This window comes from Setaria italica, chromosome IX, assembly GCF_000263155.2.
Source record: "Setaria italica strain Yugu1 chromosome IX, Setaria_italica_v2.0, whole genome shotgun sequence".
In the NCBI taxonomy this organism is placed as follows: Eukaryota; Viridiplantae; Streptophyta; class Magnoliopsida; order Poales; family Poaceae; genus Setaria; species Setaria italica.
This window is the reverse complement of record NC_028458.1, coordinates 45,887,663-45,911,136: the sequence shown is the minus strand read 5'-3', so window position 1 is coordinate 45,911,136 and position 23,474 is coordinate 45,887,663. Positions and strand designations below refer to the sequence as shown.

The window sequence follows — 23,474 nt, the reverse complement described above, 5'->3', positions numbered from 1 at the left end:
AAGACAAGGTCTTCAATGGGCAAAAGCCTGATCCAAGCTGCCCCGCTGCAAGAAGAAGCTCTTTGATCACCATCTATCGCAAATAGAATCCAAACACCCCATCCATCAAAACTTCCACAATCTTGATCTTTGAATCTAGCTTTTAGAATCTAGATTCCACAATCTATAAGGATCCAAACATGGTCTAAAGCATGTCCGGATGATGTTATCCTATTTATTAATATTGTTTCAAGACCTAAGATATGGTGTAGATATTTGCAAAAAGAGTCTGATCATGAGACACAATGAGGTCATTGTGACGTTAGACTGCTATGCTTGTATTCGTCGTGTTGCTAAAATCCATGTAATATACTCCCTCCATCCAAAAAAAATGCAATTCTAGTTTTGTCCTAAGTCAAACTAGAACTTTTTCAAGTTTGACCAAGTTTATAAGGAAGGGTGCCAACTTTAAATGCACAAAATAGGTATATTATGAAAATATATTTCATAACAAATCTAGTGATAATTGTTTTGTATCATGAGTTGTTATATATTTTTGCATAAACTTGGTCAAACTTATGATTGTTTGTCTTAGGATAAAACTGGAATTGCATTCTTTTTGGGATGGAGGGGATATTGCTAACTAATTGGTTAGCTATGGTATAGCACTAGTAGATGGCAAAAAGGCTGGAAACCAACCGGGTGCTAGCTTGCTTATGCATATCTTCTAATTTTGTTAGTGTTTCCATAAAAGGATAGACCGTCACATCTTTAAGTACGATACATCACTAGTACTGTTTGACAATGGAAACTAAGAATGAGGCAAACTAGGTGCTAGCTAAGGGCAAGGTTTGTACAACGGGGTTGCTGACCACTTTCACATACTCATAATATTTTATTTGGTTTTTTTATCACTATCTACATTATTTTAAGTAGGTTATTGTTTATAGTTGGGAATACTATCTACATTATTTTAAGTAGGTTATTGTTTATAGTTGGGAATACTAGATACATGTGAAGGCGCATGCAGGTTTTGGCTATTTTCGCGAGCTTAGTATCATTTTGCTGAAGATACTATTGATGCTAATCGGATACACCACATTGATGCTACAAGCCTACAAACAATGCAAGGCCTATGTTAGCTTAGGATTTGATGCGGTTTATGCATATTTATATAGTTATATTGTTTAATTTGTTAGAATAGTTATTCTTAAACATGTTTTCATATATTTACATAGTTATTTCTTAATCATAATTATATGTTTTCTTTTTTTTTGAAATACCATAGGTGCTAGTTGGCCAATAAACCGTGGACAAAGCTAGATGCAGGTTAAAAGGATGCTAAGTGGTAGCCTTATATAAGTTCTAACTCTAAAAGTTTCACTAGTATAATGGCGAAATGCCAGTGGTATTAGAAAATAAGGAAAATTGAAAACGATTACGAATTACACCTTGTCTGAGCATAGTGTTTCTTAATAAGAGATAAGTACTATCAGCAAGATGATTTTTCATTTCTATTCGTGATAATACCTAGATGATGACTCTAAAGGAAAACAAAGGTTGTATGTAAACTTATGACAATATTTTTAAAATAAGTTTTCCAAGTTTCCATAAGAGACTATTTCTGTTTTTATCTGGAGCGAAAATATTTTCACTTTCAATTAAAATCACACTAATTTCGTATAAGCTACACATTATGCATATTATTTTATTTCTATAGAAGATCACTTGCAATTTTCATACCGTATTTGTATGATTAAAAAAAAGAACAGAGAACTCCATGGAAAAACTAACCAATGCTCATACCTGGCTAAGGTTTTGAAGCATTTCCGATGATCTTTATTCCTAATGCACATTTTTTAACTATTGACAAGTAAAGGAAGAACGAAAGGAGGGATTGCTTTTCACTTCAATTCTATCGATTGCGATATATGTTTTTATTCATCCTTAGGCACGTGCGTAAGAGCAATATTTCCTACCAACGTTATTAGTTCGGTGCTTGTTTGATAGGCCCTCTATTAGCACCATCTTATTTTTTTTAAATGAACTAGGCAGGAGAGTTGCCGATTATATTAAAAAGAAGATGAAGTCCAAACTGGGCAAAAACAAAAAAAACATCAAATAACACCATCCCGGCTGGATTGGGATATCAGCACGCGTCACACAACGCTCGCACCATTCAACTCAACAAACAATGTAGGCCGGTTGGATTGAAAAATCGACATGACCGCACACATCTATAGTAATGCCGCATCTCACGTACACACACCGCTCAACTCAAGATCGTTGCATCATTGCTGCACAACCAACCATAGCACCATACCATCCTAAGATGCCAGCACCAAAGTTCCTCCGCTTGATCTTAAGACTTCCATGCTACTTGTTATGGTGTACATTGGGATTTAATAGGAAATAAAACCTTTGTTATTGCATGGAAGAAGGAAACGGCATATAAAGATGTGAATAAAGGCATATTCTCTCGGTACCAAAAAGTATATTTTAACAATAAACAATTGTCGAGGGCAAAGTATGTTTGTTTCAGATCCCCTTGTTATTTTTATAAGATGCAATTGCAGTTCACACTTTGACCAACCGTCAATCCGATTATACGTAAGTGCAAAAAAAAAAATGGATGTCAATATGTCATATTTTGAAATGCTTGCAATGATCACGGTTTAAACTAAAACTTTTGTCAAAGATTGATTTGATACAGTCAAACTACGCCTAAAAAATAAGCGGATGGAGGAGTACCATTTTGAAAAGGTAAAGTTTGACTCGTAATTTTCAGTTTTTCACTTTGCTATGCTGCTACTACAACTTCCGCAATCACCGATACAGCAGTCCATGTTCCCCGGTAGGCCGGTACACCGGGCTTGTGCCGTCACATAAATGCTGTTGGTGGGCCCACATGCCGCAAAAGCCGTTCACATTTTCCTCGCCAGAGCTGAGCCAGACCAGACAGCCTGTGCCACTGCTCCGCGGGGCCCACACACACGGAGCTCTGATGATCTGATCCTGCTATAAATAAACACGCGCTTCTCCCCTCCCATTCTCTCTCCAACCTAGGGGGAAAAAAATAAAGAACACGAGAAGAATCAAATCAGGAGACGGGGGATTCGAGAGAGCTCCGCCCGGTAGGGAAGGGAAGAGGGAGCGAAGGGGAGGAGGAGCCGTGGCGGGATGGGGGCGGCCGAGTCCGTGCCGGAGACCTCCATACACGAATTCACCGTCAAGGTGCGGCGACTCCTCCCGAGATCAAGTTTCTTCTGCGTAATCCTGTTTGTGTTTTTATTTTCTCTCGCTGGTTTTGGCCGAAATAAAATTTTTGGGGATTTCTTTCCGGAGCAGGATTGCAACGGCAAGGAAGTGAGCCTGGAGACCTACAAGGGGAAGGTCCTCCTCGTCGTCAACGTCGCCTCCAAATGGTATCATCTCTCCCCCCTGGCAGCTTGTAGAATTTGTTCTTTTTCGGTGGTATCTTAGTTTCTGAGGTGCTGAAACGGTTGGTGTTCTTGATGCCACCAGTGGGTTCACGGAGGTCAATTACACGCAACTGACGGAGCTTTATCAGAAGTACAGGGACAAAGGTCAGTGCTTTGCTTGCTGCTGTTCTTACGTATTTTTGTGCTTGTTCATGGATCTTTGTGGACGAGTGATTCAATTCAAGAAGGGTTCTAGTTGGAATTGGAGTAGTAACACACTAACACGTTGATGCTTGTTCGAATAGTGGCTTTAGTATCCTATTCGAAGTGGAATGGCAAATAACCACCTAAGTTTCCACCTGAAAAAGGTGTATGATTAGTAGGGATGCAAGTGGGTACCCAACAGTGTTTTCTGGGTCAGCTGATTAATTACGATGGCATGCCACTCTAGTTTATTTATCTTCCCAAATTATTTACGTGGAATGCTATTCTAGTTCATTTTATCAACTTTTTGGGTCGACCCAATGACCCAAAATATATATAACTTGCATCCCTAATGATTAATCTAGGGAGATTCTACATTGTCTGGCAGACAGAACTCATAGCTTAGCAGTGGCCTTACCTGCGGCTGCTTGCAAATATAGTGTTCTTCAACATGCCTTTATTAGTTTTAGCTATGTGGTAGGTACATGATGCATACAATTTCATTGAGTTAGCTTATCAAATAGGAGTGGTGATCTTTCGTTTTCTGGAGTGCTGTTGCTGATAACTGCATTCAAGAGTCATTAATCTTGTCAGCTTTCATAGCCTCTCTTTGTCTTGGAACTATTTTGAGATGATTAGACTTGAACAATTCTAAGAGGAGTAAGGATCATTTTTCCAATTTTTTTGTGAGAAAATTTCAATTTAAACCAATTTCAGGGACCACTTGGATAGTGGTCCTAACTTTCAGAGACCTTTTGAAGGTGAACGAAAGGTTCTGAAGGCAATGGGAACTCTGTTTTCCAATGAAGATATTTGCTCCCATAAGAATTATTTTCCAAAAATTGTTGAACAACTCCATAAATTGAAAAGCATGACACTTAGTTGTCAGCCACCTAACATCAAATTATGGCCTGTGTTCAGCGGAGTTAAATCAAATTATCAAAACTGCAAGGAGTTCAAATGACACCCGGAAGTCGGAATGATGTTGATATGTTGTTACTTATGCATCAAGTACTATACCCTGTTACGCATTTGCATTGAATTAACTTCATTGTGGGTGGCTATCAAACCGATCGTCTTATCCAACCTTGCATCAAAATTATTTTGCGTGTGCCATTCCATTAAACTGTTCTGTCTTTGTTATCTGGATCTAACATAAACTAATGTTGCTTCCAAAATTGCTAGACTTTGAGATATTAGCATTCCCCTGCAATCAGTTTTTGCGGCAAGAGCCAGGGACTGCTGATCAGATAAAAGACTTTGCTTGCACCAGATTTAAAGCGGAATACCCAGTTTTTCAGAAGGTAAAAACTGTTTGTCGAACTTGCTTGGTTGCTAAGAAGCTTTTTACCAATTTCCTAATTTCTAGATGATGGCACGGTATGTATATGTCACATGGTAGAGTACATCAATTTGGAAACTAACTTCATGCAGTAGAAACAAAACATCATGATACATTGTTATCTTGGTTTTTGCTGGCATAATCAGAGAAGTTTAAGTTGCTCTGCACAAATGTTTTTAGAGATGAAGTCTGCATCTATGTCTCACCTAATAAAAATACAGCTAATCAGTTGTGATTGTTGTTGGAAAGGCGTATTTTGGATAGACTTGACATCAGCAAACTATGCATTATTTTTATCAAGAGGGCTGATCACCTTTTAAAACTTGGGTTTGCAGGTGCGTGTAAATGGCCCAGATGCTGCACCGGTCTACAAGTTTCTGAAAGCGAGCAAGCCTGGTTTGTTTGGGTCAAGAATCAAATGGAATTTTACTAAGTTTCTCGTCGACAAAAATGGGAAGGTCATTGATAGATACGCAACTTCGACCACTCCGATGTCAATTGAGGTATCTTTCCCTCCCTCTCTCTTTGTCCCTCCACACACACACACACACATACATGTTCTGCATAATTTATCTATGGTTGGTGTTTGTTTGAATTCGCAGAAGGACATCCAGAAGGCCCTTGAAAAATAGATCTTATGTCATCTAATCTCATCCATCACCCACTTGCAGAGAAGTAGCGCTTGCAAAGCTTATTCTGTTGTAGCAACATTTAGGCATCTTTGTTTGTCTGTAGTACATTCGTGTAATATTACCCTGATTTTCACCTTCACGCTCATCGTGCCCTTGTTTCCTTCTTGTGTAAAGTAGGGATTGTATTAACTAGCCACCATCTTCCCCATCCTGCTCTTATGCGATTTTTCACGGATGCAAACTATGTAACACTGGTGAAGCATTATAGTTTTAAGGTTTGTGCTTATGCTTGTCTATGGCCAGATTACGCTCCATGACTTGATGGACCATGTTATTCAGATATGCCATATCCTGACCACCTCTGCCCAGATCGCCCAACTCATAGATCACCGAGTCTCTTAACATTTCTGGTCGAGACGTTTTTAGGCAGGAAGCACAAGGATCTTAGATAAACACCATATCAGGCAAGACAACACAAGATACAGGGTTGTTTGGCACGTAGCATTTCTGCCAGATCGCACATGAAGCATAATAAAGTGTTTGGCAAGACTTGACAAGTGGATGTCTAGCGATTTAGCTGGGTTATCGTGAGAATATATATATTTCTCCTTAAAAAAAAAAAGGCTCGACCACTGGACACGAAACACCCGTGCAAAAAACTGCTCGCTGTCTTGCAACAATTGGTTCGCGCATGCGCGTCGCATTTGCCTTCTTGCACCTCTCCCCCTTTGCTACACTACTCATGAGTCTAGTCATAGTCATGCCTGTGAGCTACTCCACTTTCCAGAGTCTCGCTCACACGACGGCATGCGCAAAAACACTCAGCAAATGCACAATGCAGGCTGTGAATTCCACCAACCGAACAGAGGACTCAGACTTTATCAGAAGCATCCTCCTCCGGCTGCTGCTGAGGCGGCGGTGGCGGGTCCGTGCCCTCTGCGCTCCTGACTGCGGCCAGCTTCTCTGCCAGCCTCTGCTCCAGCGCCCTCTGACCCCTTTCTCTGCATGGAATGGACAACGGTGAAATCAGATGAGATGCCGACTGAAGTTGGTATCACCGGACAGTCAAGGAGGCTCAAGCTCTACAGTAAGAACATCACGCTAATCAATGGGTAGGAAATCATGTTCGTGATGATGCTCAACAGATAGGAAAGGGGTTCCAATGATGGATGGCTAGGATAATGAGAGAAAAGGGGATTTGCACCTCCTCCTGTTCGCCTCAATGGAGCCTGAACCAGGGAACTGTGAGCCATCCAATGCCTGGCCTGTGCTTTCATATCTTGCAGATCGCCCACAGAAAATTTTGTGGAAGATAGAAGCTATCGGGTCCAAAATAGGCCTGCACATGTTAATGTATCAGCAGCAGTGATGTATTCTCAAAACAATAGGATGACAAGAAGGAAACCCATACTATAAACTTATGAAACAAAAGATAAAATTTGAATCTATTTCTTTCTAGCACTGCTGAATCCTACATAGCTGGTTCAAAAATGTTTGATAACCTTCACAAAAATACTAAACAAAACTCTTTGCAGAACCCTTAGTGAAAACTAACATGAAACTGTTGTGCTACATTTCTGATTGATTACCAGGAGCCAGGAGTTGCCCCTAGCTTGGTGAGCAGCAGGTTGGATGAGCACCTATTTGTCAACAGTTAAATTTTTGTAGTTCTTTTCTTTACGCATAATTTTGGAGATGGTGATATCGCAAGGGTAACCTAAAACTTGCTTCCAACTTTCTATGCCAGAGATTAACAAAAGGATCAACAAGGTTACTGTAAGGGATCCTCTGAAATGTTTGCACTTTGTAGAATTATTGCATTACATTTCCCACTGGGTTACAGCAAGATCACTGGGGAAAATCAAGTACCTCAAAAATCCAGGGAAGAAGCTTGAAAATGAGAATTCATCACTTGGGTCCCCCTTTAGGCCTACTTCTAGTCTCTTTTGGAAGTATCGCAAGTAAATCCAACTCACATAGATACCAAATAATATGATCGGAACATATGCCATTGATTCCTTCAGGAAGAAGCTTACAACAACAGAGATAAATGCAACAATAGATGGAATCCACTGAATAAAAAGAAAAAATAAATTGTCAGCAAACCTTGTAAGGGAATTAAAATTGAATGTGAAATTGGAAAATTTTCATTTTGAAGTGAATTACCTTTGCACTAATCTTGAGCACGAAAAGATTAAGCTCCTGATCAGGTAAAATTTGTTTGATGCCCACCAGTAGTCCTGAAAGAACTCCATAAAATCCAGAAAGAGGTGTGTAGCTGCAAATGATAGGTGTAATGTAAATTTTCATGGTGAAGTACAACTAGATCATGTTGAAATAGCGTGAATATCAGGTATTCAAAAGAATCAGAAAAAGAATATGTTGCTGCATCTCCCCCAATGGGCTAAATCTAGTTCTTTGAGATAGAAATATCATTTTTAAATGAGCGAGGTCAGCAATCCACTTCAAAGGGTACAAGACTCGATAGGAGACAGATCACATATTATGGTAATGGCTGAGTTTGCAGGCTGCCTGTTCAACTATTACTTTTACGAGTTCACTAAAGAATATAACAAAGTGGCCATGTAATATCTAATAGAAAAACTATGTGACTAGTAAGCTATAAAAGAAATGTGACACTTACAGGTAGCTCTCCTCCTGTGTTATGTAGTACAAAACAATAGTAGTTGCGAAGACACATGCTGAAGTTGAGAGATTAACAATAAAAATGAACTTGAGCAACTCCTTAGCGCCCCATAAAGGCTCCAACACCTTCCCAAATAGAAGAAGACCAACTATGCTGACAATCACCTGGAATCACACGAACCATGTCAGATACAGTTGCCATTGCCTAATGTAACATATAATGAGCCTTCAAGACGTTGTGGTGTGCTGCAGCATCCAAGGTAAGAGAGCATAATGATTTAGTGAACTAGGGAGACAGAGATTTCCTAGAGAACTGAAGACGAACACACAGCAGGGTAACACTCTTTGTGAGTACATCAAGCTTCAAGCACCATGTCTCATCAATATTATAGAAAACAGAATTGCAGTATCATAGCATCCCTAACAATCTTCTGACATACTAAGAGTCCATCTTTTGTTTCAATGTTTGGTCAGCATAATCATAGAATGGTGTATGGGTGTATTGGAGATGTGTTGAGGAAAACATACCCCTGGAATTGTTTGCTCAATATAACCAGCAGTCACCAGGTTCCAAGCAAATGGGATCGTCCTGTGCAGAAATCAGCTCTAGTTAGTTAATCACCTGGAAACAATTGTCCAGATAATCTACTGTGAAGAAATGGTACAATAAGGATCTTAGTGGCAGATAGATGTAGTTATATATGGGTATAAATCAACATCCAAATTTACAACAGAATCGAATGAAACACGATGAGCAGTAACTGTTACGGTACCTCTTACCCATAACACTTACCACATATTTTTTTTTTCTCATTTCAATTAACGCAAATTGAACAGTAACTGAATGCGAGTGCAAATTAGTGAGATTACAATTGAACGCAACCGAGCAGCAGCTTAATGGGAGTGCAAATTACATGAAATTGCAGTCCCCCATGTACAGAACTTCAGAAGACCGTTAACTAAGTTAACCAGGTGGGTTCAGGAATCCAGTGGGCACCTGGCCGGTATCAGCGCGAGATAGCCGGCGGCCGAAGGGAAGAGCTGGACCAGAATGTGGGCGAGGAACAGGATGACGGCGAGGCCCTTGCACAGCTTGGTGAACCCCGTGAAGGATGATTTCCCTCCCTGCACCACCGAGATCAATCAGCGCACGCATCAACGCAATAGCTCAGCAACTTAGAATGCAGGGGGCGCAAGGCCGGCCGCCTCGTTCGAAACGGCACGCGGAGGGCGAGCAATTCGAACAAGGCCGATCCGATTCGAAGGTGGACGAAGCACGCGCGGATCACCAGGACGGGTTTTCACGCGCGCGGGCGCAGGGCTAGCGGGGAAAGAGGAAGAGAGAGCGTGGCGGTGGAGGAGCCGTACCGCTGCCGGGATCAGGGTGGCGGAGGCGCTCATCGAGTCGGCAGCGACCTCCCCTTCCCCGCGGAACCCGAGGTCACCGACACTCGTCAAAAAGGGTGGCGGCGGGCGGGCGGGCGGGCGTAGCGGCCGTCGACGCGCGGGTTCAGGCGGCCGCGGCGCGGCGCTTCTGCGGCTGCGAGGTGATGATCTCGCGGCAATGGAGTCGGGAGCGGATTGAGCCTCCTCGGCGTCCTCCCTCCGTCGCCGGTGAGCAGGGGCGAGTCGAGCCGCGGGTTTTATGCGGCGAGGGGGAGATGGACGGGTATGATTCAACTAGGACGCCTGGTGGTGGTGGGCATGGGCCGGTCGGTCCATTGCTCCATCCACTCGCAGGAGGCGGGCGGGTCCGTCCGTTGGGATTCGGTTGGGTCCGGATCCAGTCAGTACGCGCATGCACGCGCTCAACTTAACTGCGAGGGAGGAGTGCGTGCGCTCCTACCGCGCGCCCGCGCGTGGTTCGAGCCTAACAACATGCATTGCAATCGCATCCACCGTTGGATGGGCGAGACATGAACGCCACGAGTGGGCACCACGTCGAGTAAGGGCAGCACAGTGCGAGATGCGTGGCATCGTGAGATCGTGAGCGGCTACTGACGAGGCGACGACCGAGGAAAGAGGGGAAGAGCGGCACGGGCTTGCTGGCTGCGGCCTGTGGCAGATAGTGCCATGCCTCAGCACATTCTGTCTTCCAGCGAGTGATGAGAACAATCCCATGCCCACCTCCCTGCTCCGACGTCCACCGTCGTGTCGGCAAGCAGCCGGACTCCTCCACGTCGTCGGAGCTAGATGATGGGCCCGTTGCAACACGCCAGCACAACCGGCCGAGCGGCGATCGCTTTCAGTCTCATTGCATCAGGACACATCAAGTAGAGGATCAACTGAATCTAGCAGCACAGCTGGTTAAAGTTACTTGTGCTCGAACCCGCCGACTAAAATCAGACTTCCAGCTTAACAACACAATGGATCAGGCCTCCCGTCTTGTTTAAACATGTGCTAGAACAAAACAGACAAAAGTAGAGGAGAGATCATAATAAATATCTCAAGAATCCAAAAAGATGATTTTGGACATCGCAGACCCAAATACACGCTCCTTCCGTATTAAAATATTTATTTGTCATTGTTGACTTTTGATCAGGACATTTGACCATTCATCTTATTCAAAAAATTATATAAATACCATTTCTTTTATTTGTAACTTACTTTGTTACCAAAGCTATTTTAAGCGTGGCTTATCTTCTAATATATTTGCAATAAATTTTGAATAAGACGAATGGTCAAACTGGTCAAACTTTGTACGAAAAAGTCAACAGCTTCTAATATATTTGCAACAAATTTTGAATAAGACGAATGGTCAAACTGGTCAAACTTTGTACGAAAAAGTCAACAGCGACAAATATGGAGGAGTACAAAAGTTTAATATGACACGGGCAACACAATTCGAATCCACATTGCGATGCGCCCACTCTACCGGTCTACCCTTAAATGAAGAAATTTAAAAAAAATCACAAATACAACTACAAGATAATGAGCTTTCCAATTATGTTACAACCCATGAGCCAATTCACCAGAACCAAAGTTGCGAGTGTGAGACATGATACACAACCAATGGGGGCGCTACAATTTCCTAGTTCTATATATACACAAACATCCTGAAACCATCTGTTTCCTTTCCATTTTACACGTAAAACGAATCAAGCTGGACATCAGCCAACAGCAACTCTATGACTATTAACACACCGGAACATGTATTGTCAAGGGAGTTATTTGTGTACTGTGCTCGTCTCAGTCATTGTTCTTGAAGAAGGAACCCCATTTTTGTGTCAGGCCATCTATTAGGCCACCGGTCCGGCTCTTTTGAACTACCAGAGTTGCTCTCGTGCCGTCCTCTCCACTGACGTTCTGTGTCGTTTTCTGGGATTCCGCTGAGACCAGCTTCCCGTTGGTGATCTGTGTTGACGCCAGGGGCTCTGAAGAGCCAGAAGCATTAGCTGAAGCAGTGTTGTTTACAGCTTGGGTATCCACACTTTGTACTTCACCCGCTTTTGCTCCACTGTTGCAGACAGCAGTATGCTTGCCAGGAGCATCAGTGGGCACCAAGGATGCATCTGGCTCCAATGCTGCACCAGCCACACCGTTGCAGTCTTTTACAGTATTGTTCTCTTTGGATGCAGCATCTGATGAAACTGATTGCGCATTTTTTGTACTTGACTGTTCATAGTCCTTCAGCGATTCCATAATTGCTCGCATCAGCATCTGCATTTAGCACAGCAACACAAGATTCACCACTGATAAGCTCAGCAACAAAAAAAGGGATGAATCTTACAAAATAGAAGCACATTCAACATAATTATAATTCATCCTTGTAATCCTTACGACATTGATTTGGCGTAACTACATGCATGAGATATATGGTACTAACAAAAGCGCTACCATCAAAGTATCTCATACCTTACAGGTCAAGTCAAGTTCAAGTTGTTAAGATCCCCATTTCAAATTGGAGTGCTCATCTGCACCAATAGTCCTTTAGGGAGGTGTACTCTCCTCACTCAACAACCAAAGATCAGTACGAACTTTATCTCCACAATCTTATAATCAATGATCCAGGCACCCAGCTCCAGAACCTATTTTCACCCTCTGTAGAACTATAGCTATATAAAGGTCCTAAGACAGTATTACTACAACCTCAACCAGGGTGCCGTGCGCTTCAAACCTTCCACTACGAGAAGCTTGGCTGGACACTACTATTACAAAACATAGTGCACCATAACAGCATAATTCTAACTTAAATTGCTGAAGGAATTTGAGATGTGACTTACTCTATCTTCATCTTCCATGGTGTAAGGCATATCTGATAAGCTATCAAATGAGTACTCCACATACTCGCCATCATCAGAGGTTGGAGTGAGCAGCCTTCCGTTGCGGCCATTGGGAGGAGTTGCTGTTGATACGCTAGATGAGGAGGGACCAACATCACTATCCAATCCCTGTTCAGACAGAATGCAAGTAAAAAATCTGTATAGTCATGCTGGATAGGTGTAAATTTCTGTAAGCTTTGCTAAGATTAGCATTCAGACAGATCAATGAAATTTATCAGCAAAATATATCAAATATGATGTACCAAAAAGGTCAACATATGTTTTTGGACAAGATGTACTTGGCACACCAGTATCAAGTCAAATGAGGTCTAAAACCCATTGTGATTACAACTACAACTAGGGAAGCTTGTTTTGTGATTTTGTCTGAATCATTGGGTCGACCCAGAACTCATTAAAATGAACTCTAATCCAGATTTCAAAGCAGAGGGAGTGGGATAAAATGAACTATCTAACTGCACCACTAACACCCATGGTGTCACCACTTGCATTCCTAACTATAACTCAAAAGCAAACATCTGAAATTCAATTCTGAAGCAAACAATACCTGAAGTTCTATGTCACAGTTCAAATTTTACATGGACTGCACTCAATACTCACTATATAATGCACATTTCATTCAGTAAAATGTTGGCTGTTCAAGTGCATGTTCTGGGAACATGTTCAGGCCAGTCAGCAAGGAACATAACAGAAAAAGGTAGAAACAACAAAGGAAAGGCGGACTTTATTATGGTTATAATGTGTGATATATTACGGTCAGCAAAAATATGGTGCATGGCACCCAGCATATGGACATAGTGCAACATCAAATAATGTTCTAACCATTAGATACAACATATTAACGCAATTTGCTATGCAACATCAATTGGCTGGATATTTCGCACTGTGATGTAGAGGCCGGAATATTGAACTATTCCTTTATCGAAAAATATACATAAGTTTACCAATACCAACTTGAACACACCAACCTCATAGCTGCCCTAAATACTCCAGTATATAATACAACAAGTTCCGAAATCGTGATACGCCCTCCGGTCAGGTATTTTCTGTAACACCCTATCAGAGCGAGTATGCCAGTAATTGATTGCAATTAACCATGTTATACTTGTTTTTCAAATTGCAGTTTCTCTAGGATTGACTTAAGGGAGATTTGCTTTTGTACCACAGTGTCGCAGTTCGGAAGGCTATGATCAAGTAGGAAACTTCAGTGCAACAGAACAAAAGAAGTGAAACAAAGAAGCACCAAGAAGTACCTCCGTTCGGTCGCCCCGGTCTTCTGTGGTGGCACCAGATGGGACCTGCAAAACCATCATAAGAAGCCAAAACTATGCTTGCTACTCATTATGAGAGATAACAATGCTAGGACACTTGTGACTAAAAGCTATGTTCATGATATTCGGTGACTTGCAATTTCTGAGAATTGTCTCAAAATGGCCCTCTTAACTCTTTCATTCCTCTATTGTCCGCCCAATATTTTTGTTAATTTACGGATTTTCTGGTCACATTTTATACAAGGAATGACTGCCTAGTTAATAGTTATATGCATTTAATCAAGTATTTGAAAATAGATGGAGCAAATTAATTGATAATGTTCTGAAGCATAGTGTTTATCTAAGAAATCATTTAGAGTATCAACAATTGAAACACCCACCTCCATTCTACTCATGAGCCTTCTAGAACGCAGCTGCGCAATGGCATCTTCTGTCGTAGTTGCATGGGCTGTTCCTGAAATAAAAAACAGAGGTTATTGCTATAGTTCATATACCAAATCCAAGTGAACATCAAAGTTTATAAATTATACCTGTGGGTGACTGAGCGAACCTATATTCTATGTCATGCTCTGTATCCCAATGACCCTATCAGCAGAACCTAAGGTAAGTAAAGCCAACATATTTCAATAGGCTGTGAAGAACATTGTTCTGTATTACCTGACCAAGGCTGCCATGTGGTGTCATGAAATAATGATCCTCAGGCACTTCAGGAGGGTTTAGCACATTATGGAAAAATATTGTGATTGAGTCAAAGTAAAATTGAGGACGTGGTGAATTGTGATCCCCGTCAAATTTTATGATGTTTTTGTCGCCCTGCAGAATTTGAAACAACCATAACCAACTTGGCAGACAAAATGTCGTGTGTGGTCTACATTGACGGGAAAGATGGAAGCTTACAATATATGATTCATATATCTTGTCTGAATGGTGGGGAAGTATAAAATCATCCTCAGTTGCATGTCCAAACAAGGCAGGAACGAAACAACGTTTTGCTACCTGCAAGGTTACATTTCCAGTAGTAAGTACACATTTGCATGCCATCAAAACAGAGCCAGAAATAATGGGTTGTTTGAGATGGTCCATCGTGAGATCATCCCAATTTTTGTGGGGTGACACTGCTCCTCATGCTTATGAGGGAGGGGGTGGTTATGGATCAACCCGTTCCATTCCTCAAATAAAACAAGTGGGTAAGGTTTAGGACACAAGATCGGATGATCCATCACCATCCCATTCCTCAAAACTGAACATCCTATAAGTTTCCAATTATCTGTTGCAGCATAGTAAATAGGCAGCTGGTACACAAAATATACATTTTATGAGAAAAGGCCTGCATAGTCCCTTGTTTAGTCAAGGTGGGAAGAAAACAAGGAGGGAATTGAAGAAAGCATGTATGTGATGCCAACCTAGCAGTGCAGGACATACACTACTGTTAAGGTGAACAAGAAGAAATCTCCTAGCAGCTAATAGCAACTACCATTATTTGAGGAAGAGCAGAGAATCAACAAACATAAAATTTTAATGTAGCAAGTTCGAATAAAGAAAAAAGTGCAACATACTGACCCAAATGTAAAGGTTCTGTGATAGTAATCTAGAAAAGTTAAAGTTAAAGGAATGTTTAAAAGCTTTATAAAAGTAAAAAGGAAAGTGAATTCATGGTCACAGCAGTAAATTTGATGTTTCAAGACCACCTAACCTTGCTCAAAACCTGACAATATCAACATTTAATACAAGTAAATAACTTTACATAAAGATGATAACAAACCTGAATAGTATCAAGATCCATGATGTCAAAATTAGCTTTCCTCTTGACAATCTTTCGCATGTGCTGTATTGCAAGTTTGACCTAAGCAAAAAGCAGAAGCACAGCGATAAATAAAATGCGATCACTTTATGGAAGTATGCAGAAAAGCTGCAGTTATATTTACTGTAAAAAGGAGAAAATAGTATAGCAGTCAACAGAAACTAAAGCACAATTATAATTACAAAATAACATAAGTCAAAACATGAATCTGGGTAGTAAACAGAAGGGCCGACAGTAATAAGATATGCAGGCATACAGCACTGGAACCAACACTAGTTCATACAGGGCACAAAAATTGGAGTTTAAAAATGCAGAGGTCACGCATGAGTCCAATAGGAGGTTTGAGTCTATGGTCTTAGTAATTGTTTGGCTAAGAAGCTTAATGGTCTGAATGCTAAGTTGTCCACTTTTACCTAGCCTTTCCAGCTACTAGCAAGTTGGATCTGTGCAGTCTATAATATATGTGAAGACTTTTCATGTTTTTTATAGTTCAGTTCATAATCAAAATTACTAACTACTATTGGTGAATACAGTTTTTAAAAAAGAAAAAAAAACTATTGGACAACTATGCTCATGCAAAGAAAAAAAAAGGGAAATTGTGAGTTGCAATTTCATCTTGATCTTCTTGTCTTGTCTATGTATCTCTTGTTTTAATCTATTGGTGCCACATCCTAACAGTTGCACGACTATGCACATGATACAATAATGAGTATGTGTAAGACATGATAACACAAACAACATTGTAAAGTAAAAGTAAAAGCACACAGTAACTACCACAACTGCCTGAGTCAGCAAAAGGCCATTTAAACATTAACAGTAAAAACTAACAAGCGGCAAAGTATATATCACCAGATTAAGCTTACCGTGAATTTTGGCAGTGGATATTTGTACGTGTCCACTAGCTCCATCATCAAGTCAACCAAGTTGGAGAATGGACTATCAAGAACCATTCCAGCAATTGATGGATCCTCCGCTCCATACATTAGACTAAAAATAATAAAGATAAAAGTCAAAGGGTGAACAGGCTTTAAAGATAAGAAAGATGAACACACATGGAGAGGGGCACTGAACACATAAATGTTTCCAAAGGCAACTGTCAGGTACTCCCTCCGTCCCAAAATACTATTCGTTTTGGCTTTTCTGAATACATAGCTTTTTCTATGAATCTAGACATACTCCCTCCGTTCCAAATTATAGGTCATTTTAACTTTTTTAGGTTCATAGATGTTATTATGCACCTAGACATACACTATATCTAGGTGCATAATAATATCTATGAACCTATAAAAGTCAAAACGACCTACAATTTGGAACGAAGGGAGTAGTATATATTTAGGTGCATATCAAAAGCATGTATCTAGAAAAGCCAAAACAAATAGTAATTTGGGACGGAGGGAATACAAACTTAAAAAAAAGCAAGCGGTCCTTTCACACCACCCGCTAAGATGGCATGACCTGGCCGCCAATGTGCCACATGTGCCTTTTGCCAGCGGCAGCAAAACTGAACTGTAAAACAAATTTCCAATAGTTTCCCCTTAACATATTTTTTCAAGGTAGACAGAAAAGGCTCTATTTTTTATGAATGGTGGCCAGGTTACATTTCGATTCCCATCCAACAGGGCACTTCTGCCAAACATGCCAATTAGATTTACCACCTCTAATAACTGGCTCAAATCGATAGTCTTATTACTCTACTATAAGCTGAGTGATGTGATGTAGTAATTTACTCATTCAGGACCACACTCGTTTGAACATAAGGAATTTACCTTGTGACAGCACCCATTGAGCGACCCCACAAAGCTATGCAAGATACATTCCCATCTGTACGCAAATAGTTAACAACAGCTTTCAGATCTTCTTTCTGTTGAGCAAGAAAGAGTTCATCAGCAGCCGCTCTTCGATGGCAATGAAACTAATAATGAGAATATGACGTGGCTAAGACATGTTAGTTCAAAACAGAGTGAGAGACAAAGGGATCAGGGAAGGTTTCAACATGCTAATCAAACAGATACTCAGATGGAGAACAAGAATAACTCCATGCAAAAATGCTCTATAGCTTTGATTACTCTTGGACACAAAAATTTATACATACTTGTGAATAGAAAACAAAGAATAGATACCAAAATATTTGGTATGATTCCTTTTTCAGGTTGTCTGGCCATATTTCTACTAACATGAAATGCAAAAACAACCAAAGCAAACTGAAACTTCAGAATAAGAACAAGTTCTCACCTCATTCCAGCCTAAGGTGACATGTTCTCCTTCAGAGAGTCCAGACCCTGAAAAGTCCAGTGTAAAGACTGTAATGTTTGTTGGTAGAAGAATAATAGCGGCTTCACTAGCATCAGCTCTGCACCCACTGGAAAATAAATAATGCAGATCAATTAATGCCAAGCCAACACAGATAAAAATATCATAACAGATATGTGTAAGAACTGAGCTTTGTCTTTGTTATAGGTGGGAAGCCATTTTGATTAAAAAAACAACTCACATTAATGTGAACATACATGTGGCCTTACCTGTTACCATGACAGTATATGACACAGGGGAGAGCTTTTCCTTCAGGAATCACAACCGGCATATAGTGACTACACTGCAATTTCTTGCCCAGATCATTTTTGACCTGAAAAAGAAATACAGATCATATTTAATTATATAGAAAGAATCATGGAGAACTGCAGAAGAACCTAAAAATTTATCCCGATTAGCTTAAAGTTCTTTGGCCAACATGGAATTAAAACATATGAACAACTTAATATCAGTCAACAAGTTTTACTGATTAAACAGGTAGAGCAGAGAAATCTCATATAGATATATGTACCTATATTGCTACACATGTACGTATAATATTATAATGTATGAATGTGTATATTTTATAATCCCTCAAACAATATGGATTAATACTGGATATCCAGAAAAGCAAGTATAATGAGATTCTAAGTTACTCCTGCATTTGCAACATATTTGTTGTTTTGTCTAGCATGTCATCTCATCCACAGGGGACCCCTATTCCGAAAAATTGTGCAAAATTACTCCTACAGTGCCAAGAGATTTAGAGGTTCACAGGCTAATTTTAGTGTGCTATCATCATATTGCAGTATATAAAAACATATGACCTCCAAGTCCTTCCTCTGGAACCATCTCCCCTTCAGCATAAACTCCTGCTCTAATAGATCGTCATTTGGACTGTAGTCAGCTCTGTCATCCAACGAAAATAGCAGAGCAGTCAGTGATCCCAGTAACAATAAGATACTCAAAGGATCGTAAAAGTATCTTGTCTGCTATTGAAAATTACAAAACAAGAATAACTTCTGTATTAGTGGTAAACAGAACTTCCAGAAGCCCTTCAATTTGAGTACAGCAGTTTATGTTTTTGAAATTTAAGTACTGATGAAGAAGTCAACAGGCCAATAAGGACACGAAAGAAATGTCATAAAGACAGGAATGTGTTTAGTAACATTTGCAACATTAAATTCTGACCATAGTAATAAGCACTTTAAGAGGTCAGTCTACTGGAACCTCACACGTATGTTCTCAACAGAAAATACACATTAGACCAACTCACAGCATGTTCGATGTATATAATGTTTTAACTTTACCAAACTCACCAAAACAGCAGGCACTCCCTCCCATTTCCAAAAATTGCAAACAATATAATCATAAGAGCACAGATATCCTACTAGCTCAGCGAACCATTAGTGGGCTGAACAGATGCAAAAACACTCACGTTTACCAGAACATCCTAATTTGGTAACTCACACTAGGAGCAATACGAAGCTACGACCACCCTGAGGCCTGAATAACCGAATTGCTAGTCCCTCATACACACGCATAGTACTACCACTATCACACGTAAACCTAAGACCAACCACAGATCACAACTCAATTGCGCGGCCTCGAAGCCAACCGGAGGACTGCCACCAGCGAATTCGATTCGACTCCCTGGGCTGTACAACTCCGACCGCTCAAACCAACCCCGGGAGGGCCCGAGCCACCCATCCACCCGCCCCACCGGAGAACCTCCGAGCCGGCGCGGCCCAGATCCAAACCCACAACACCCGAATCGCGGCGGCACGGCGGAAACGGAAGGCGGCAGGGCACGGGGAGGGAGCTCTCACCTGGGCGGGCGGATGATGAAATTGACCAGCTGGTCCATCGGCGGGGAGAGAGGGAGGGGGGATGGGGATTAGGGATTCTGGTAGACGAAGCAAGCAAGCTTGCTGCTCTCGCTCTGATCGCTTCCGATTTCCCCCCGCCCCCGTTCGCCTCCTCCGGCTGGCTTTTTAATTGCTTTGGTTGCGGTGAACGGGGGTGGTGGTGGGGGGTTGCCTTGCGTTTGCGTAGCTGCCTTCCGCTTTTCCGGGCTCGGCCTCGTCAGACGGCGACAGCGCAGGCTGGGAAGGGAGAGAGCCGGAAAGGAAAAGGAATGGCGGTTTTCTCGTCTGGGACCCTCTGTTCTTCTATTTTGACGGTATTGCGCCACTGATACAGTGATACTCCCATAGTACTAGCGATTTATTTTCTCGTAAAAAATTCAGTTACTCGTGTTGATTGCGGATTTGCGGTTAAACTTCCAGGTGCACTTTACCGACTCGGATATGAGAATTTCAGGAAAGTGAGACCAGCGGTCGCTATCAAACGACTTTGCAAGAATCTCCAAACGCTCAAAAGTACATCTGATCCGGACAAAAACATATCCCTCATTTTCGTGCTTTTCGTTTATGTATGGTGCCCATGAAGTAAATGGGTAATGATTTTAGCACACACGTGTGCACGGGAGGATATGTGCACTCATTTATGGCTAGTACTGTAGTAGTACCTGTACATTTAGAATTAGTAGCACATCAATGCACCTTTTTGGTAACAGGAAATTTCCTGTTTGGTAGGCATAGAACGGCTTGTTTGTGAAACTCCTACATGTTCATGAAAGCTCTTTCAAAAAATTTGTAATTTCTACATTGTAAGACCATATTTGTTTGACTCCAGGTTATATAAGCTGGATTATAGTCAAGGTAATAGGATAAATAACTATCTTGGAACCATTTTAAGATCACATATAATCTGAAATAAGCTGCCCAAGAGTAGCTTATTTGAGGGTCCCATGGTAGTCTTCAATTGTTCTTTTAGCATAGTATCCATGACTAGAGCTGGACAAAAAGCTCATGGCTCGTTAGCTGTCTCGGCTCGGCTCGCTGCAATTTCCTAACGAGCCGAGCAGGACTTTTCGCTCGTTAGTATAACGAGCGAGTTCGAGCCGGCTCGCGAGCTTAACGAGCTGAGAAAGCACAGTACAGAAGCAGCCCAGGCCAGCCCATAAGTGAAGAAGCCGGAGCCCAATCCAGCCCATGATACTCTGTTACTCGAGTTCGGCTCCGTGTTGACCGAAACCTACCTGCTCGCATTCGATAGATCGGCACTAGCCGCCGCCGCTCCCCACTCCGCTTTCCTCGCGCGGCACCGCCGCTCTCCATTCCTCCCTCGCGCGACGTCGTTGCTCTACTTTCCTCCCTCACAGGGCGCCGCCGGTTTGCGCTCGCTCCCTCGCGTAGCTCGACTCTTTCAAGCCTACTCCCGGAGCTCTCGTCAAGGCAGGCTTCAGGGCCGGCTTCAATCGATCTCGGCGATAGCGGTGGCACAGCAGGAGGAGCAGCAGCACAGGTTGATTAGCTTTAATCCCAGAGGGCCAGAGTCTCGTCGTCATCCAGTGGCGCCTGACGCGAGGAGATAGTCGGCCCATCTCCAATCCTCTTTTTGTATTTTTTTTTTCTCCATCGATGTTGTGAGCTGAAGTTTATTTGAATTGATTCGGTTGTTGTTACTAGTTTCTCCCATGTTTGCTTTACTCTTTTGAGATGATTTGTTGCACTTTTGCTTGATCTTATGGGCCTTCTGATTTGCGCTGATGTTTACTGCTCTTGCTCGCGAGCTGCTCGAGCTCGCTCGCGAGCTGGACCGAGCCGAACCTAGCTGGCTTTTCTGCTCGTTACGTTAACGAGCTGAGCTCGGTTCGGCTCGTTAGATAACGAGCTGCACTGAGCCGAGCCGAGCTCGCTCGTTATCCACCCCTACACATAACCCGTAATCTAGATTATATAATTTAGATGGATTATAATCGGAAACAACATGAGCTAAGGGTTAATATGATTGCTAGTCTTTTTTTAAGTCACATGTGTTTAGTCTAAAATGCCTCAGATAGATTAAAGAGAAATTAAGATGGGAATTGGCGAATAGCACCCACGAATAGGTTCGTGGTACCATGACATTTTGAATCCTACGGAATAAATAAATGCCAAAAAAAACTGTAGGAAACAATAACATTTGGTGGAGCGTGAGGAAAACAAAAAATCAATGGAAGAAAGTAATATAAAAGGAAACTTTTCATGATACCGAACATCTTAGATCCCGTTTGGATGACCAGAGATTTTGAGAACCTAAAATCCAAAATCTGATCGGCATCCAAACAGGACAGATTTTGCCTTAAACTTAATGAAGCCAGATTATGGATTCTCATAATTCCGAAATCCGGAGCGAACTAGTTTCCACTCAAAATCCGGATTCTCAGAATCTGATTTTGCATCCAAACCGGACCTTACTAGTATTACTCCAAAATTTCCTTTGGAAGAAAGCATTCCATAAGGAGCAAGAAGCATCACTTGTACATTCAACTTTACCCAGCTGAAAACCTCTTCCCACCTGCGCGCGAGTAAACGAACCAGAAAAGCGTTTTCCTAAACAGCAACAATAACGACCCATGCGGTAATTTACTCCAGCACCAAGCTGCAGTCAGAAACACAGACACACCCCAGCAACACCAAACGTTCGAATATACCAGAGCGCCAAGGTCTCGTGTGCAAATCCGACCCCAAGACTCCCAGCAGGAGAGGGAGACCGAGAGAGGAGGGGAAACCCGCAAGAGCCTCGACGTGGGCCCTCCGGAGTCCGTAGGGGCCGGTAGCCATTCAGGTGGGGCACGTGCGCGGCATGATTGGCCCACCCACCGGCGCACGCAAGTGGAGGGAGGGAACCGCCAGCTGCACAGAACCTCCGATCCCCCGGCCGCGATGAACCACCAGCTGCAAGAGGTTCTTCATTGGTTCGTCCCGATGGCCGTCGGCCGATGGCTGCGGCGGGCCCGATGACGCTCTGGGGGGCCCACACGGCAGCGGGGCCACGGCGTGCGCGCTTTTGCCTCGGCTTGGCCCTGCTGGCGCCTGGCAGCTAGCGCTGCGGCTTCTGCTGCGCCGGCCGCTTTGACCGACGCGGTTGACTCCTCGTTGTCCGCGACTTGCTCTTGTCCTCTGTGTTTGTGTTGTAAAATAGTACGTATCTTCCCTCCTCGTGGTAAGCACAAGAACTAGATAAGTAGACAAGGTACGATACAGATGGATGGATATGGATGATATCACAGAAGGGTGCTCGTTCTCTGCTCCGGTAAAAAGTAAAAACGAGACAATTCCATCGTGTGACCCGCGGGAGTCCCGCCCATCGCTTCGCCAACTCGGATCTCCGCGCCGTCCGATGGTTTTCCTCAGCGTGCGAGCCATCTCCGCGCCATCAAACTTTCCAGTCCGTCCGTCGCGCCCTCGCACAATGCCTCTCCACCGTCCGTCGCGCCATCGCACAATGCGCCCCCGCAACATCCGCGCGCCTACACTTCTTCGTGAAACTGCCCTACGCCGCCGCCGCCCGCCCTCCTCCTCCTCTCCTCGGTCTCCCTGCGACGCCTCCGTCAGATCGTCGTCGGAGCCACGCCGTCGCCGCGCCACGCCACCGCACGCTCTTCTCCTCTCCTCGGCCTCCCTGCAACGTCTCAGTTAGATCACCGCCGCGCCGTCGACGGTCCGTAGACGCGACGTCGTCGGAGCCCCGCCGCCGACGAGCCAGTTCTACGTGGAAG

The 23,474-nt window shown here is 42.7% G+C and overlaps 3 protein-coding genes across 6 annotated transcripts; 1 reads left to right on the top strand and 2 right to left on the bottom strand.

Annotated features, from left to right (window-relative positions):
- Window positions 1-3,024: 3,024 nt before the first annotated feature.
- Window positions 3,025-5,873, top strand: LOC101770687 (probable glutathione peroxidase 4). The gene is made up of 6 exons (XM_004984261.2): window positions 3,025-3,213; window positions 3,328-3,404; window positions 3,505-3,566; window positions 4,791-4,909; window positions 5,283-5,450; window positions 5,550-5,873. Exons 1-6 carry the CDS (start codon window positions 3,160-3,162, stop codon window positions 5,577-5,579), a joined length of 510 nt encoding a protein of 169 aa, XP_004984318.1. The 5' UTR covers window positions 3,025-3,159; the 3' UTR covers window positions 5,580-5,873.
- Window positions 5,874-6,023: 150 nt separating this feature from the next.
- Window positions 6,024-9,881, bottom strand: LOC101770013 (rhomboid-like protein 19). 2 transcript variants are annotated; one of them, XM_004984258.4, is made up of 8 exons: window positions 9,594-9,881; window positions 9,223-9,350; window positions 8,754-8,814; window positions 8,224-8,390; window positions 7,746-7,857; window positions 7,449-7,651; window positions 6,784-6,918; window positions 6,024-6,580 (listed from the first exon to the last, which is right to left on the bottom strand). In XM_004984258.4, the coding sequence occupies exons 1-8, from the start codon at window positions 9,624-9,626 to the stop codon at window positions 6,451-6,453; spliced, it is 969 nt and encodes a 322-aa protein (XP_004984315.1). In that variant the 5' UTR covers window positions 9,627-9,881; the 3' UTR covers window positions 6,024-6,450. The 2 variants fall into 2 exon arrangements, with proteins under 2 accessions (XP_004984315.1, XP_004984316.1); XM_004984259.4 differs by having other exon boundaries at window positions 9,140-9,350; window positions 9,594-9,615.
- Window positions 9,882-11,105: 1,224 nt separating this feature from the next.
- Window positions 11,106-19,946, bottom strand: LOC101769070. 3 transcript variants are annotated; one of them, XM_004984255.4, is made up of 14 exons: window positions 19,696-19,946; window positions 18,694-18,775; window positions 18,097-18,200; window positions 17,810-17,936; window positions 17,344-17,438; window positions 16,441-16,564; window positions 15,539-15,619; window positions 14,674-14,772; window positions 14,434-14,589; window positions 14,307-14,361; window positions 14,157-14,230; window positions 13,759-13,803; window positions 12,449-12,616; window positions 11,106-11,885 (listed from the first exon to the last, which is right to left on the bottom strand). In XM_004984255.4, the coding sequence occupies exons 1-14, from the start codon at window positions 19,731-19,733 to the stop codon at window positions 11,415-11,417; spliced, it is 1,719 nt and encodes a 572-aa protein (XP_004984312.1). In that variant the 5' UTR covers window positions 19,734-19,946; the 3' UTR covers window positions 11,106-11,414. The 3 variants fall into 3 exon arrangements, with proteins under 3 accessions (XP_004984312.1, XP_004984313.1, XP_004984314.1); XM_004984256.4 differs by lacking the exon at window positions 19,696-19,946 and adding an exon at window positions 19,186-19,273; XM_004984257.3 differs by lacking the exon at window positions 19,696-19,946 and having other exon boundaries at window positions 17,810-17,856; window positions 18,694-18,712.
- Window positions 19,947-23,474: the final 3,528 nt, after the last annotated feature.

Bases quoted from the DNA above. Each gene is read 5' to 3' on its own strand.
- LOC101770687 (XM_004984261.2), top strand. From the start codon at position 3,160: ATGGGGGCGGCCGAGTCCGTGCCGGAGACCTCCATACACGAATTCACC. The intron at 3,567-4,790 runs GTCAGTGCTTTG...CAAAATTGCTAG, and splicing joins TCAGAAGTACAGGGACAAAG to ACTTTGAGATATTAGCATTC. The intron at 5,451-5,549 runs GTATCTTTCCCT...TTGAATTCGCAG, and splicing joins CCACTCCGATGTCAATTGAG to AAGGACATCCAGAAGGCCCT.
- LOC101770013 (XM_004984258.4), bottom strand. From the start codon at position 9,626: ATGAGCGCCTCCGCCACCCTGATCCCGGCAGCG. The intron at 8,815-9,222 runs GTGCCCACTGGA...ATTTCTGCACAG, and splicing joins CTCGCGCTGATACCGGCCAG to GACGATCCCATTTGCTTGGA. The intron at 7,858-8,223 runs GTAAGTGTCACA...TATCATTTGCAG, and splicing joins ACACAGGAGGAGAGCTACCT to CTACACACCTCTTTCTGGAT.
- LOC101769070 (XM_004984255.4), bottom strand. From the start codon at position 19,733: ATGGACCAGCTGGTCAATTTCATCATCCGCCCGCCCAG. The intron at 18,776-19,695 runs GTGAGAGCTCCC...GTTGGATGACAG, and splicing joins TTCATCATCCGCCCGCCCAG to AGCTGACTACAGTCCAAATG. The intron at 11,886-12,448 runs GTAAGTCACATC...TGCTAAATGCAG, and splicing joins CCATGGAAGATGAAGATAGA to ATGCTGATGCGAGCAATTAT.